The sequence below is a fragment of the Micromys minutus genome (assembly GCF_963924665.1).
Source record: "Micromys minutus genome assembly, chromosome: 21".
NCBI classification, from domain to species: Eukaryota; Metazoa; Chordata; class Mammalia; order Rodentia; family Muridae; genus Micromys; species Micromys minutus.
The window spans coordinates 37,855,995-37,872,847 of NC_137956.1; the positions used below are offsets into that span (position 1 = coordinate 37,855,995).

The following is a 16,853-nucleotide window of genomic DNA, read 5'->3' on the forward strand; positions in this document are numbered from 1 at the left end:
TCTCCCTTCGGAGGTCTTTCAAGACCAAGACTGCAGGGGAGTAGAGAGATCTCTGCGGAGTGCACACGGAAAGTGCACACCGTAACTTGCCCTGCCCTGCCCTGCCCGATCCAGCGATTGGGAACAGAAAATTAGAACTTCTGTTTCCACCCGGAGGCGACTTCCCGACGCAGAGCAGAGCCTGGCCTACCTGCCAGGTGGAATGACGGCTCATAGAGGCTGAGCAACTGCCATTGGGAACAGAAAATCAGAACTTCTGTTTCCACCCGGAGGCGACTTCCCGACGCAGAGCAGAGCCTGGCCTACCTGCCAGGTGGAATGGCGGCTCATAGAGGCTGAGCAACTGCCATTGGGAACAGAAAATTAGAACTTCTGTTTCCACTCATAGGCGACTTCCGGACGCAGAGCGAAGCCTGGCCTACCTGCCAGGCGGAACGGCGGATCATAGAGGCTGACCAACTGTGCCTGATCCAGCAAACAGAAACAGAACGTTGGAACTTCTGCTCACACCCGACGACTCTGAGGCATAAAACAGGGCTTGACCCATCTGACACCTGAACCAGTGGAGAACCAGGGACACAGACCAGATACAAGGGAAAGGTAAGAACATATCACTGACAACAAAATGGCAAGAGGAAAGAGAAAGAGTATATACCAAAGGAACCAAGACAATCTAGCAACACCAGAGCCCAGCTCTCCCATAACAGCAAACATCGGAACTCCAAACACTCCAGAAAAAGAAGACACAGACCTGAAATCATGCCTCAAGACACTGATAGAGTTAATTAAACAAGAAAGGGAGGAAAAGCAAAAAGATTCAGAAGCTTTTAAATAAGAAACAAGAAAAACACTCAAAGAACTCAAAGAACGAGAGGAAAACAGAACCAAAGAAATAAAGGAATGGAAGAGGGAAATTAAAACAGAGATTGACACAATAAAGAAAACACTAAAAGAGATAACCCTAGAGTCAGAACACCAAAAAAAGAAATCAGGAGTCACAGAAGCAAGCATTTCCAATAGATTACAAGAAATCAAAGAGAGAATCTCGGGGGCAGAAGACAACATTGCAAACATAGACAAAACAGCCAGAGAAGATGCAAAAAACAAAAAGGTCCTAACCCAAAATGTCCAGGAAATCCAAGACACAATGAGAAGACCGAACCTAAGGATAATAGGAATAGAAGAGGGACAAGAGTATCAACTAAGGGGCACAGTAAATATCTTCAACAAAATCATAGAAGAAAACTTCCCTACCCTCAAGAATGAGATGACCACGAGCATAAAAGAAGCCTTCAGAACTCCAAATAGGTTGGACCAGAAAAGAAATACCTCCCGACACATAATAGTAAAAACATCAAGCGCCCAAAGTAAAGAAAGAATACTAAAACCAGTAAGGGAAAAAGGTCAGGTAACATATAAAGGCAGACCAATCAGACTCACACCCGATTTCTCAACAGAGACTATGAAAGCTAGAAGAGTCTGGACAGACATCATGCACTCCTTAAGAGAGCACAAGTGCCAGCCCAAGCTGCTATACCCTGCAAAACTATCAATCACCATCGATGGAGAGACGAAGATATTTCAAGACAAATCAAAATTCACACAATATCTGACCACAAACCCAGCACTACAACGAATTATAGGCGGAAAACCCAATACAATGAGGGAAAATACAGCCTAGTAAGAACAAGAAAACTCCTAAACAAGAAAACTAAAAGAAGAAAAAAAACACAGACACAACTCAACCCAAAAAAGCAATAATAGCAGGAAACAGAAACAACTATTCCTTGATATCTATTAACATAAATGGTCTCAACTCCCCAATAAAGAGACATAGACTATCAGACTGGATACATAAATAAAATCCAGCCTTTTGCTGCATACAGGAAACTCATCTTAGAGACAGAGACAGACACTATCTCAGAGTAAAAGGGTGGGAAAAAAACTTCCAAGCAAACAGCTCCAAGAAGCAAGCTGGAGTGGCTATTCTAATATCGAATAAAGTAAATTTCCAACCAAAAGATATCAAAAAAGATAAGGAAGGACACTTTTTACTCCTTACCGGGGAAATCTGTCAGGAGGAACTCTCAATCCTTAACATATATGCTCCAAATAAAAAAATCACCCACATTCATAAAAGAAACCCTACTAAAGCTCAAAAAATACATTTCACCCCACACAATAATAGTGGGAGACTTTAATACCCCACTCTCACCAATAGACAGATCAGGGAAACAGAAACTGAACAAGGACACTGCAAAACTAGCAGAGACTTTGAACCAATTAGAATTAATAGATATATACAAAACATACTATCCCAAAGTAAGAATACACCTTCTTCTCACCACCCCATGGCACCTTCTCGAAAACTGACCACATAATTGGACACAGAGCGAGCCTCCATCGATATAAGAAGATTGAAATACTCCCATGCATCCTCTCAGAACACCATGGTCTACGGCTGGTCTTTAACAACAACAAAGACAACAAAAAGCCCACATACACATGGAAACTAAACAATGCTCTGTTAAAAATAGCAGGGTCAAAGAAAAAATAAAGAAAGAAATTAAAAATTTTCTAGAATTCAACGAAAACAAAAACACAACATACCCAAACCTATGGGATGCAATGAAAGCAGTATTGAGAGGAAAACTCATAGCCCTAAGTGCTTCCACAAAGAAACTGGAGAGAGCTCACATCAGCAACCTGACAGCACAGCTAAAAGCCCTAGAACAAAAGGAAGCAGATATACCCAAAAGGAGTAGACGGCAAGAAATAATCAAAATTAGGGCAGAAATAGACCAAATAGAAACAAAAAGAACCATTGAAAAAATCACCAAAACCAAGAGTTGGTTCTTTGAGAAAATCAACAAGATTGATAAACCCCTAGCCAGACTAACTAGAGGGGAAAGAGAGAGTATCCAAATTAACAAAATCAGAAAGGAAAGTGGGAACATAACAACTGAAACTGAGGAAATTCAAGAAATCATCAGATCCTTCTACAAAAACTTATACTCCACAAAATTAGAAAATCTGGAGGAAATGGATAAATTCCTAGACAGATACAAGGTCCCAAAGTTAAACCAGGACCAAGTAAACCATCTAAATAACCCTATAACACCTAAAGAAATAGAAGAAGTCATCAAAAGCCTCCCAACCAAAAAAAGCCCAGGTCCAGACGGGTTCAGTGCAGAATTTTATCAGACTTTTATTGAGGATATAATACCAATACTCGCCAAACTATTCCAAAAGATAGAATCAGATGGAATATTACCCAACTCATTTTTTGGGGCTACAATAACCCTCGTACCTAAACCACACAAAGACCCTACAAGGAAAGAGAACTTCAGACCAATCTCACTTATGAACATTGATGCAAAAATACTCAACAAAATCCTTGCAAACAGAATCCAAGAACACATCAAAACCATCATTCATCATGACCAAGTAGGCTTCATCCCTGGGATGCAGGGATGGTTTAACATAAGGAAATCCATCAATGTAATCCACCATATAAACAAACTCAAAGACCAAAATCACATGGTCATCTCACTAGACGCTAAGAAAGCATTCGACAAAATCCAACACCCCTTCATGTTAAAAGTCCTGGAAAGAACAGAAATCCAAGGCCCATACTTAAACATAATAAAAGCAATATACAGCAAACCAACAGCCAACATCAAACTTAATGGCGAGAAACTTGAAGCAATTCCACTAAAATCAGGGACTCGACAAGGCTGCCCACTCTCCCCCTACCTATTCAACATAGTACTGGAAGTCCTGGCTGGAGCAATTAGACAGCAAAAGGAGATCAAGGGGATACAAATCGGAAAGGAAGAGATAAAAACATCACTCTTTGCCGATGACATGATAGTGTACTTGAGTGACCCCAAAAATTCCATCAGAGAACTCCTACAGCTGATAAACAAGTTCAGCAAAGTGGCTGGATAAAAAATTAACTCAAATCAGTAGCCTTCCTGTACTCAAAGGACAAACATGTGGAGAAAGAAATTAGGGAAAATGTACCCTTCACAATTGTTACAAAAACTATGAAATACCTTGGTGTGACTCTAACTAAGGAAGTGAAGGACCTGTATGACAAGAACTTCAAACCTCTAAAGAAAGAAATTGAGGAGGATCTCAGAAAATGGAAAGATCTCCCATGCTCATGGATTGGAAAAATCAACATCTTAAAAATGGCCATCCTACCAAAAGCAATCTACAGATTCAACGCAACCCCCATCAAAATTCCAACCCAGTTCTTCATGGAATTGGAAAGATCAATGTGCAATTTCATATGGAATAACAAAAGACCCAGAATAGCGAAATCCATCCTCAACAACAAAAAAAACATCTTCGGGAATAACTATCCCTGACCTCAAGCTATATTACAAGGCAATAGTGCTGAAAACTGCATGGTACTGGTACAGAAATAGGCACATGGATCAATGCAATAGAATAGAAGATCCAGAAATGAGCCTTCATGTATATGGTCACCTGATTTTTGACAAAGGAGCAGTAAACATTCAATGGAAAAAGGACAGCCTATTCAACAAATGGTGCTGTTCCAACTGGCACTCAGCATGCAAAAGAATGAAAATAGACCCGTTCTTATCTCCTTGTACAAAGATCAAGTGTAAGTGGATCAAAGATCTCCACATTAAACCAGATACACTGAAACTATTAGATGAGAAAGTAGGGAAAACCTTAGAACACATAGGTACAGGAGAAAATTTCCTGAACAAAATTTCCTGAACAAAACACCAATGGCTCAAGCTCTAAGGTCAAAGATTAACAAATGGGACTTAATGAGATTGCAAAGTTTCTGTAAGGCTAAAGACATCGTCAAGAAAACAAAACGGCAACCAACAGAATGAGAAAAGGTCTTTACCAACACCACATCAGATAGAGGCCTAATATCCAAGGTGTACAAGGAACTCAAAAAGCTAGACACCAGAGAACCAAATAACCCTATTAAAAAATGGGGTACAGAGCTAAACAAAACGTTTTCAGTTGAGGAACACCGAATGGCCGAGAAACATCTGATGAAGTGCTTGACATCCTTAGCCATCAGGGAAATGCAAATCAAAACAACCCTGAGATTCTACCTCACACCAGTCAGATTGGCCAAGATACAAAACTGATGACAGCAGATGCTGGCGAGGTTGTGGAGAAAGAGGAGCACTTCTCCACTGTTGGTGGGGTTGCAAGCTAATACAACCACTCTGGAAATCTGTCTGGCGATACCTCAGAAAATTGGATATAGTACTACCTGAAGACCCAGCTATTCCACTTCTGGGCATATACCCCAGAGACACTTTAATAAACAACAAAGATATATGCACCACAATGTTCATAGCGGCTCTATTTATAATAGCCAGAAGCTGGAAGGAACCCAGATGTCCTTCAGAAGATGAATGGATACAAAAATTGTGGTACATATACACAATGGAATACTACTCAGCCACCAGAAACAATGACTTGACCAAATTCTTAAGAAAATGGCTGCATCTAGAGAATATCATCCTGAGTGAGATAACCCAGTCACAAAAGAACAGACATAATATGCAGTCACTGATAGTGGGATGCTAACCCCAGAGGCTAGCACTCCCCCAGAAACAACTCACAGACTGTATGAAGTCCAAGAAATAAAGAAAACAAAAAATATACATATATTTACAAACAAGAAGACTTTGACTGTTTCCATGTTTCGTTTTGTTTTGCATGTACTTTACGCTTATTGTAACTATTGGGTTTTCAATGCGTACTGTCGGGCCCTTTAAAAAAATCAAGTACTGACTAAAAAAAATATATTCACATGGTTTTATGTGAAAAATTATTTTAATGTCAGAAAAAACAGTACTGACAAAAAGTATAATTTTAAGCAAAAAATGTTTAAAATCTGTACATTTATCTTTGTTTTGTAAAATAAAGTCGTTTTTTTTTTTTTTTTTTTAAAAAAAAGGCTATAAAAAAAGTATTCCAAGCAAAATGTTCCAAGAAACAAACTGGAGTAGCAATTCTAATGTAGAATAAAATTGACTTTCAACCAAAAGTTATCAAAAAAAAAAAAAAAAACAGATAAATGTTCCATGCACTAACATGAAGCAAAACAACTAAAAACTCATCAATGTCTAATAATGCAAAAAATGTATTCTATGCTAACTTTATATTTATCCCACTGTCTATTATTACACACTGGCCATATTTTCTGTAAATCAGTGTAATCTGGTCTTAGTGAAATATTTATAAAATATTAGGGTCTAAATTTAGATATTTATTGTTATTATCTCTACCAAGTCATAATGTTGAAAATATTTTTCCTTTTTTCACTTTTTTATTTACATAGAGATCATGTGTATGGTGGCAAGCATGTGGACGTCAGAGAACAACTTGCATGAATCAGTTTTCTCCTTCCACCATGTGGGAGCTAGAATCAAACACTAAGGTCATCAAGCTTAGAAGCAGGTATATTTATCTACTGCATCATCTCACTGGCCCCAAAAATAATTTTATTAAACGATTTTAAGAGCTTCTTTTAAGTTGACAAATCTGATTCCAAATAAGAAACTTTAAAACTAGAGTTACAAAAATTAGTCTAAATTTCTATAGTTAGAACACACTGTAAAGTAACAGCTATTTTCCTATTAAGAACATCACACTACAAATAGTAAAACTTCCATATATGTTTCGTATATATTCATATACATTTCTACCTACCTACTTACCATGTAAATTGTGTTTCAGATTTATCATCAGGCTACCCACTTGCAGCTTACTGTGACTTAGTAATGCCTGATAGAGTGACCTTTGTCTTTCATGAAACAGGTTTCCATGCTTTCCTTGCAGATGATATGATAGCATACATAAGTGACTCCAAAAATTCTGCCAGAGAACTTCACTAGCTGATAAACAACTTCAGTAAAGTGTCTGGATATAAAATTAACTCAAATAAACCAGTAGCCTTTCTTTATACAAATGATAAACAGGCTGAGAGAGAAATTAGAAAAACAACTCCCTTCACAATAGCTACAAATAATATAAAATGTCTTAGGGTAACACTAACCAAACAAGTGAAAGATCTGTACCATGATAAATTCAAGTCTCTCAAGAAAGAAACTGAAGCAAATCTCAGAAAATGGAGAGCTCTCCCATGCTCATGGATGGGCAGAATTAACATAATAAAAATGGCCATCCTACCAAAGGCAATCTACAGATTCAATGCAATCCCCATCAAAATCCCAACACAATTCTTCAAAGACATGGAAAAAGCAATTCTTAAATTCATCTGGAAAGGCCAAATATCCAGAATAGTAAAAGCAATTCTCAAAAATAAAAGAATGGCTGAGGGAATCACCATCCCTGACCTCAAGATCTACTACAGAGTAATGGTGATGATAAAAAAAAAAAAAAAGCATGGTATTGGTACAGAGACAAACAGGTTGATCAATAAAATAGAATTGAAGACCCAGAAATAAAACCACACACTTATGCACACATGATCTTTGACAAAGAAGCCAAAAACATACAATGGAAAAAAATAAGTCTCTTCAATAAATGGTACTAGTCTAACTGGTTGTCTGTATGTAGAAAAATAAAAATAGACCCAATTTGTCCACTTGCAATAACCTCAAGTTCAAGTAGATCAAGGAACTGAACATGAAACCAGATACACTGAATCTGATAGAAGAAAAAGTGGGAAAGAGCCTTGAACTCATTGGAACAGGGAAAAATTATCTAAACAGAACTCCAATGGTTCATACTCTAAGATCAAGAATAGATAAATGGGACCTCATGAAACTGCAAAGCTTCTGCAAGTTAAAGGTCAATAAGATAAATCGGCAACCTGCAGACTGGAGGAAAAAGAAAAAAAAAAAAACAAAACTTCTAACTCCACATCAGGTAGAGGGATAATTACCAAAATATATAAAGAACTCAAGAAGCTAACCACCAAAATACCAAACAACCCAACCAAAGATTTGGTATAGAACTAAACCAAGAATTCTAACAGAGAAATCTTGAATATCTGAGAAGCACCTAAAGAAATGCTCAACAAAGTCCTTAGTGATCAGAGAAATGTAAATCAAAACAACCCTAAGATTCCACCTTACACGAATCAAAATGACTAAGATCAAAACTTCAGGTGACAGCATAGGTTGGCAAGGATGTGAAGAAAGAGGAACACTCCTCGAATGTTGGTAGGATTGAAAATAGTACAACTACTCTAGAATTTGGAGGTTCCACAGAAAAGTGAAAAAATTTGGGAATATACCCAAAATATACCCCACCATGCCACAAGGGCACATGTTCCACTATGTTTGTCGCAGCCTTATTTGCAATAGCCAGAAGCTGGAAAGAACACAGATGTCCTTCAATAAAGAAATGGGTACAGGAATTGTGATACATTTACACAATTGAGTACTACTCAGCTATTAGAAACAACGGCTTACAAAATTCCTAGGAAAATGGATGGAACTAGAGACTATCATCCTGAGTGAGGTAACCCAGTCACAAGAGAACACACATGATATACACTCACTGATAAGCAGATACTGGCCCCAGAAAGCTCTGAATACCTAAGAAATGAGTCTCAGACCATATGAAGCTCAAAAAGAAGGAAGGCCAAAAAAATTGCATATTCATCATATATTATTATGTAAGAAATTTTGTGAGGTGTAATACTGTTTTATAAAATAAATTAATAGAACTCAAAAATATTATTAAAAATTAGTTCATTTACACAATGGACTATTACTCAATTATTAAGTACAAGGACAACCTGAGTTGTTTTTTTATTTGTTTTATGTATATGAGTACACTGTAGCTGTTTTCACACACCAGAAGAGGGCATTCATTGGATCCCACTACAGATGGTTGTGAGCCACCATATGGTGCTGGGAATTAAACTCAGAACATCTGGAAGACCAGTCAGTGCTCTTAGCCACTGAGCCATCTCTCTAGCCTGACATCCTGAGTTTTGCAGACAAATGGATAGAACTAGAAAATATCATCCTGAGTGAGGTAACTTAGACTGAAAAAACAAAAACATGTATGGTATGTATGCAGTAATATGTAAATATTATCCTCCCCCCCAAAAAAGTATGGAATACCCAAGATACAGTCCACAGAACTCAAAAAGCTCAATAAGCTAAAGGGTCCAAGTAAAGATACCTCAGTCCCACTTGGGAAAGAGAAGAAAGCAACCTACGAGAGGGAATGGACAAAGAGATCTGGAAGGGGGATGGGGGTAGGGAGGGTGTAGGAAGAACATGATATGGTATTAGGTGGGGGAAAAGGACTGAAGCCCTGGGACAGAAAGAATGGAAACAGGTAACCTCATGAGCTAGGATGTTGGGAAGACCCTCTTGAATGTACCAGAGACCTGGGAGATAAGAGACCCTCAGGACCCAAAGGGGGTGGAGAGACCCTAGATATAATGCCCTAGAGTGGGGAGATGGAACTTGTAGAGTCTACCTCCAGCAGAAAGACAGGGCATCAAGTGAGGGATGGGGTTGCTATCACACAGCCAAAATCCTGACCCATAATTGTTCCTGTTTGAAAAACTTCAGGAATAGAAATGAGGAAGAGCCTGAGGAAAAGAAGGTCCAGGAAAAGGCCCAAAAGGGATCTAGCTCAAGGGGAAGCCCCAAGGCCTGACACCATTACTGAGGCTATGGGGGGCTCACCAAAAGGGACCTATCATGACTACCTTCTGAAAGACCCAACAAGCAGCTCAAAGAGTCAGATGCAGATATTTGCTCCCAACCAACCAACAGAAGCTACTGACCCCTGTGGTTGAATTAGGAAAAAGCTGGAGGAAGCTGAGGAAGAAGAAGAACCTGCAAGAGGACAAGCAGTCTTAATTAACCTGAACCCCTGAGATCTCTCAGACACTGGATTGCCAACCAGGTAGCATATACCAGCTAATATGAGTCCCCCACCACATATACAGCAGAGGATTTTCAGGTCTGGGTTAAGTCAGAGAAGATACACCTAACCCTGAAGAGACTGTAGGCTCTAGGGAATTTAGTGGTCTGGCAGGATGGGTGGGGTGGGGACATCCTTGTGGAGACTGGCAGGGGTTGGAGGCATGAGATGTGGAACAGTAGGAGGGTAGACCAAGTCGGGAACAAAATCTTGACTGCTTTTTTTTTTTAAAAAAAAAAATCCCAATCAGACCTTGAGACTTCTGAACCATACTGGTAAGCTTCCCTTCCCCCACCTATCTTCCCTGCTGGCTCAGCCCTCTGGGACAAGCCACCCTGTTCTGAGCAGCCTGCTATCTCAGGGTGACCTCCATTCTCCTGCTGCCCCTCCCCCAGCCTCCATTAGAGAGACTTCTGAACCCTACAGGTTAGCTTCCCTTCCCTGACCCATCTAGCCTGCTTTGCCAGAGTCTCTTCTTCATGTCTACACCTCTACCTGAACCCTTTGTAGATCAGTATTCCTACTCCTCCTTACCCCTCACTCCTCGCTCCCAGCTTACCTGTCTCACAGGAGGTCTGCCATAACTAAGAACACAGGGGAAACAAGAAGGCCCAAGTGCAGAAGCTTCAATTCCACTTAGAAGAGGGAACAAAATAATCAAAGGAAGGGAGAAAACTGGGTGGAAGCTGGATAGGGGAGGGCTAACTGGGGCAGAATCAGGTATGGCAAGAGACAGGAGAATAGCCCAGAGGGCCAAGAGAATGAAAATATGAAGCTGCAAGGGTGGGGAATAGAGAGCCAGTTGAAACTCCAGAAAGTCGTAGCAACCTGGGATGTAAGATTCCCAGAACTCAATGGGTGATCTGAGTTGAAATGCCTAACTGGAAAGATGGAACCTGAAGAGGCAGACTACAGTCAGTTATTAGATAGGAACCTCAGTGTAGGGATGTGATCACCAACTGTTTCTTCAAAATTTTTGACCCAGAATTATTCCTGTTTAAAAGAAATGCAGGAACAAAAATGGAGCAGAGAGTGAAGAAAAGGCCGTCCAGTGACTATTCAAACTTGGGATCTATCCCATGGGCAGGAAACAAATTGTAACACTATTACTGATGCCATGTTGTGCTTGCTGACAGAAGCCTAGCATGGCTGTCCTCTGAGAGGCTCTACCAGCAGCTGACTGAGACAGATGCAGATACTTACAACCAACCACTGGACTGATGTTGGGAACACCTGTGGAAGTTAGGGGAAGGATTGAAGGGATAATAACCCCATAGGAATACCAACAGTATCAACTAGCCAGCAGCCCTGGGAGTTCCCAGAGACAAAGCCCCAAATCAAAGAGTATACAGGGGCTGATTCCTGGCCCCTGGCAAATATGTAGCAGAGGACTGCTTTGCCTGGACTCAGTGGGAGAGGATAAGCCTAATCCTGTAGAGACCTGATGTCCTAGGGAAGGGGAATGTGTGTGTGAGTGAGTGAGGTGGAGGTGGGAGGGTGGGTTAGGGCGGTGGGTGGGATGAGTGAGGAAGCACCCTCTCAGAGGCAAAGGGAAGATGGATGGGGTACCAGGAAAGGTGGCAATATTTGGAATGTAAATTAAAAAGGAATTTAAAATAATAATGATAAAAATATCTCCTCAGCTCCAGTTTTTTTGTCTTTCATTTGTTGGTGGTCTCACATGTTTGTCTTTCTATTAATATGGAAGGAAAAAATGGGTCATGATTTTAGGTTAGCTTATAAATGCAGAGTCACCAAGTTTCTTGAATTATATCCTTTTATTAGACTAGAATTAAGGTGAAACAAAAATGCAATGTAAGGGACAAATTGTAAAGAGACTCCTCTTACTCTTGAAATTCTGTATGTTGCTTGTTTATTTTAGTCCCAGCTCTGTCCTGCTGAATGGTTCTGAACAAACAACAGAACCAGGAAGACACTGAGAGGTCATACAGAAAGGTCAAGTTGAAGTTCTGGAGTCTAAATAGTTACCATATACTACCAAATTCTTAAAAAAACAGTAACTAAAAAAAAAGTAATAAAATTTTATTGAATATAATAGGTATCTCTGGTATCACAAAGATATATTTTTATTTGAAAGTTATCTTTTAATATTGAATGGATGACTGAACTCCATTTTTGCACATTTCTCTAGTTTAAACATGGAATTTTGGGGGATAGAGAGGTAGATATGTGGTTAAGAGCATTTGCTGTTGTTGCAGAGAATGAAGCTCAATTCTCAGAACCTACATGGTGGCTCACAACCTTATAAATTCCAGTTCCAGGAGATCAAATGTCTTTTTCTGACCTCTTCAGGTACCAGGATTTCACGGTGTGTGTGTGTGTGTGTGTGTGTGTGTGTGTGTGTGTGTGTGTGTGTGTGTGTGTTTTGTAAGTTTAATAAAAATGGAATTTTAAATGATACTTTCAAGGTAATAATAGTTTTTAAAAGATTTATTTATTATATATAAGTACACTGTAGCTGTCTTCAGACACTCTAAAAGAGGGCATCAAATCTCATTATAGACGGTTATAAGCCACCATGTGGGTGCTGGGATTTGAACTTAGGACCTCTGGAAGAACAGTCAGTGATTTTAACCACTGAGTCATCCCTCCAGCCCCAGTAACATTTTTTTATTCTTAATATCATATACAATAAATATCAGATGTTAGAAGCAAAACAGTACCATATATTTTATAGTCATTCTTTGATTAAAATTTGCACATTGCTTAAGCATATAGAAGGTTAGATATATTTTCAACAAAAACAGTCCCATCTACATAGCCTAAATTAATGTTAACCAACTCTGGGAAGTATCTAGTATCATTACCAACAGTATGCATCATGTGGCCATAACCCCAGAGTACATAGGCAGCATAAATTGGACTTAAATTTTTTTAATGAGCACCCAAAGTTAAGAGAAGAAAAAGTGGGTATGACTATGGAGGAATTCAGAGAAGGGGATAAATATGATACAACAACATGTATGAAATTCTCAAGATTAATAAAATATTTTAAACTTTGTAAATATTAGCTGTACTACAAAGGAAACTATACAACAGTATACGTAGCAGCACTGTGGCAGCAGAGGAGCATATCATGAGTGTCATGCACATTTTTTATTTATGCAGGTAATGCTACAGCTTTGGGCTCCAGGCTCGTAAATTAAAGTACTAAATAAAAATTTTGACTTACTGTGATTACATTAAAAAAATCTTAATATAAAGTTCTATTTTCAAGAGACAAGAATTATTCATATGTAAGAATTCAACAAAAGCTTACTTACATACTTAACTCTTATATAAACAGGCATTAAAATTCTCATTTTATCAGAAAATAGAAAGGTATCAAAGTCTAGCAAAGCCTCTTCTGAGACATTCTCTTTCTGTTTTAGAAATGAGGCCTCAAAAAGACCTGTCAGGTACTCTCACCTCAGTTAATGTAAATCCCATTAACTACAATCTAGATGTTTTCCTTCTTCTGTTTGATGCTCAATAGAATGTATTTTTCTTTCCAGATTAGCCATTTAACTCCCTCAATAATTATCATGACTTTGCTTTTTCTGTTCCTTCTTCTTACACTTTCTAGAAGGTGATGTAAGGTTTCAATGCTGAGCTCAAACATGGACAAAACATTATCTGAGCTTAGCTAAATTTGCTGTATAACTGCAGTATGTGTTTTCCCTATATGGAGAGCACTGAGAGCATCTTCAGTGAAAGCTGTTCCTGTAAAAGATGAAGTTGTAGCAGATGATCTGAAATCGGGTGAAGAAATTAATCACATGTTAAACCTTCAGACAAATGCTCTTTGCCTTTAAGAGGCATCAAGTCAGCTGTGAGATGTCTCTCCACCTACAAGTCATAGGACACATGCAGGGCCACTAACACACTGTGAGACTGTCACACCTTCTTAAGCTCAAGAGCCCTTTTGTTTTGTTGTGTTTGCTTTTTGTTAGCATTTTGCTAATCTTTTAACCTCTAACCTGCTACCTAGATAGTTTTTAACACACATAAGCCTAGCCAAAGAGCCTGAAATATCTTAATTATCACTAAAATAGGCCAAAGAGCCTACAAGGGTCCAAGTGCTTTAAATTGTATTGTTCTCTGTTTTCATCTTTAATAAATTAATTTGGATAAATAACTGTAGACAGTTTTTAGTTAGTAAAACAAAGTTGATTTGGAGAACACAAAAGGCAGTGTAGTATTATGAGATTAGTTTCAATGAGCTAATTTTCCTCCTGAGATGATGGTTTTGTGAGTGGAGACCAGGAGTAATAACATGGTTATTTGGGAAAATCTAAAGTGCAGACGAGAGTAGGAAGTGACGTTCCATTTGCTATGTAACAGAGGACTGGTTAGTTCATATGCATTTACTAAAAGGCTCCTCTAATCTGACGATCTGATGAATGTCAAGGACATCACAGACATTGTATGCAATAGCTTATAACATCTACATTAGTAAAAACTACTTCATTTTTCAATTAAAATTTCAGTTAAAGTCCATACCTAATTGAAAGTTTCTACAAATATTTTATTAAAACTTGATAAAAAACATAACTCAATTTCTATTCTCACCAGTGGAACAGATGTTTGTTTCCATAGTGACAATATCCAAACATCAGGCCATTGTTTAGAGTCAACACATAAAGAGTAAAGAAAATTTGCACATACTGTAAAAAGGGCACACATTCGTTCTATCTTCTCTGGGTTCCGTGGCCCACCGTTCTTGTTCAGTCTCACCAGAAACCGTTCACTGGAATGTAGGAAAGAGACAAAAAATATAACTAACTAAATATTCTACCCATATACAGAAAAAACCCTAAATGCTTATGAAATCGCTTATTTTGTTAGGCAAGTATAAAACCATGTCTACTGGCAAAATACCATATCTGTTGTAGCAAGCAATTCCCATACATAGTCTTAACCTCCTCATAGATGTTGTTTACTTATGAGTTGAGGTTGTGTGTCTAGTCCCTCTGAAGTTGTGAGCATCTCTGTGAACTGAGAGTAATGTACTTTTAGTTAAAACACACATGGAGTCAACGAAGGTCTTTGTTAAATGAGAAATAACCCATATGGATATAGTCAAATGACTTTTAATAAAGTTTTCAAGGCAATTACAAGAGATACGTTTGGGGATGGACAGTTATCTAAGTGATTAAGGGCACTTGCTTCTCTTCCTAAGAACCTGAATTTGGTTCCCAACAATTATGTTGAGCAGCTCACAACTGCCTATAATATTAGTACCATGGGATTTAACATAAATTTGCCTCTCCTCTAATTCCAGCCTTGGAAGGCAGAAGCCAGGAACAGAGAATCCCTGGAGCAATATAGTTATCTAGACTCTGGGAGGCTAAGTTGAAATAAGTGAGAGACTCTGAAACACACACACACACACACACAGAGAGACAGAGAGAGAGAGAGAGAGAGGGGGAGAGGGAGAGGGAGAGGGAGAGGGAGAGGGAGAGGGAGAGGGAGAGGGAGGGAGGGAGGGAGGGAGAGAGAGGGAGTCAAACACAGAGTCAGACAGAGAGAGAATAAAGGTGGACAACAATCAAGTAAGATTTTCAACTGACATAAACCTCAGGCCTACATACACACATATGTGCAGACCACATACAACTGTAACCACATACATGAAACATATACTGCACACACATACACATGGAAAAGACAAAAACATGGAAAAAAGATTCAAATAGCTCCTTCACCAAAGAATGCACAGGGATGAAAATAAAGTGGGAAAAAATATCATTAAGCTGAATAACTGCTTACATTCCTCAGAGGTTTAAAAGTAATTATGGTCAAAAGAGTCAAATTTATTCATGAGATTTTTTAAAATGGCATCTCATTATATATTCCTGGCTGGAATGGAACTTACTATATAGAGGAGTATTATTGAACTTGCAGACATTCACTTGTACTGCCTCCAGGGTTATAATTAAAAGTATGTGCCCAGTAGTGGTATGGCTGGGTCTTCAGATAGAACTATTTTCAATTTTCTGAGAAACCACCAGATTGATATCCAGAGTGGTTGTACCAGTTTGCAATTCCACCAGCTATGTAGGAGTGTCCCCATTTCTCCACATCTTTACCAGCATGTGTTGTTGCTTGAGTTTTTGATCTTTGATTGGTATAGGGTGGAAGTTCTGGGTCATTTTGATTTATATTTCCCTGATGACTTAGGATGGTGAACATTTTTTAGTACTTCTTGGACATTCGAAATTCCTGTGTTGAGAATTTTCTGTTTATCTCTATACCCCATTTTTTCTTACAACTTTATTTAAAAAAGAGAGATACATGTACAGATTTTTAAAAGCATTTTGGCATGCAACTATATGAATATATTTTTGTCAGTACTTGATTCTTTTAAAGGTTTGACAGTATGCATTGAAATCTTACTAGTTACCATAAGCTTAAAGTACATGTAGAACAGAACGTAACATGGAAACAGTCAAAGTTTTCTTGGTGTGTACAGATTAAACATAATGATTTTTGAATACCAAAAATTGCCACAAGGCTATATTCTTAGCTCTTGAATTATTAATGATTTTAAGATCTAGGTGTACCACACTCTGAGAAGGTGCTATACACTTATTTTTTTTCCTACGAAGGACTGAGGCTTGTTTTGGGGGTATTCAGAGCTTTCTGGGGCTAGTATCCAATTATCAGTGGCTGCATATTATGTCTGTTCTTTTGTGACTGGGTTATCTCACTCAGGATGATATTCTCTAGATGCATCTATTTTCCTAAAGTCAATGTTTCTAATAGCTGAGTAGTACTCTATTGTATAAATATACCACAATTTTTGTATCCATTCATCTACTGAAGGACATCTGGGTTCTTTCCAGCTTCTGGCCATTATAAATAGGGCTGCTATGAACATGGTGGTGCATGTGTCCTTATTGTATGTTAGAGCATCTCTGGGG

General features: G+C 38.5%; 1 protein-coding gene across 1 annotated transcript in view; it reads right to left on the reverse strand.

The window, feature by feature from the left end:
- The window catches only part of DOCK3 (dedicator of cytokinesis 3), a 331,413-nt gene that overhangs the window by 123,997 nt on the left and 190,563 nt on the right, over positions 1–16,853 (reverse strand). Inside the window, exon 10 of the mRNA XM_080933917.1 lies at positions 14,596–14,677. Within this exon, the coding sequence (XP_080790043.1) occupies positions 14,596–14,677 (82 nt within the window). The remainder of the gene's footprint in view (positions 1–14,595; positions 14,678–16,853) is intronic.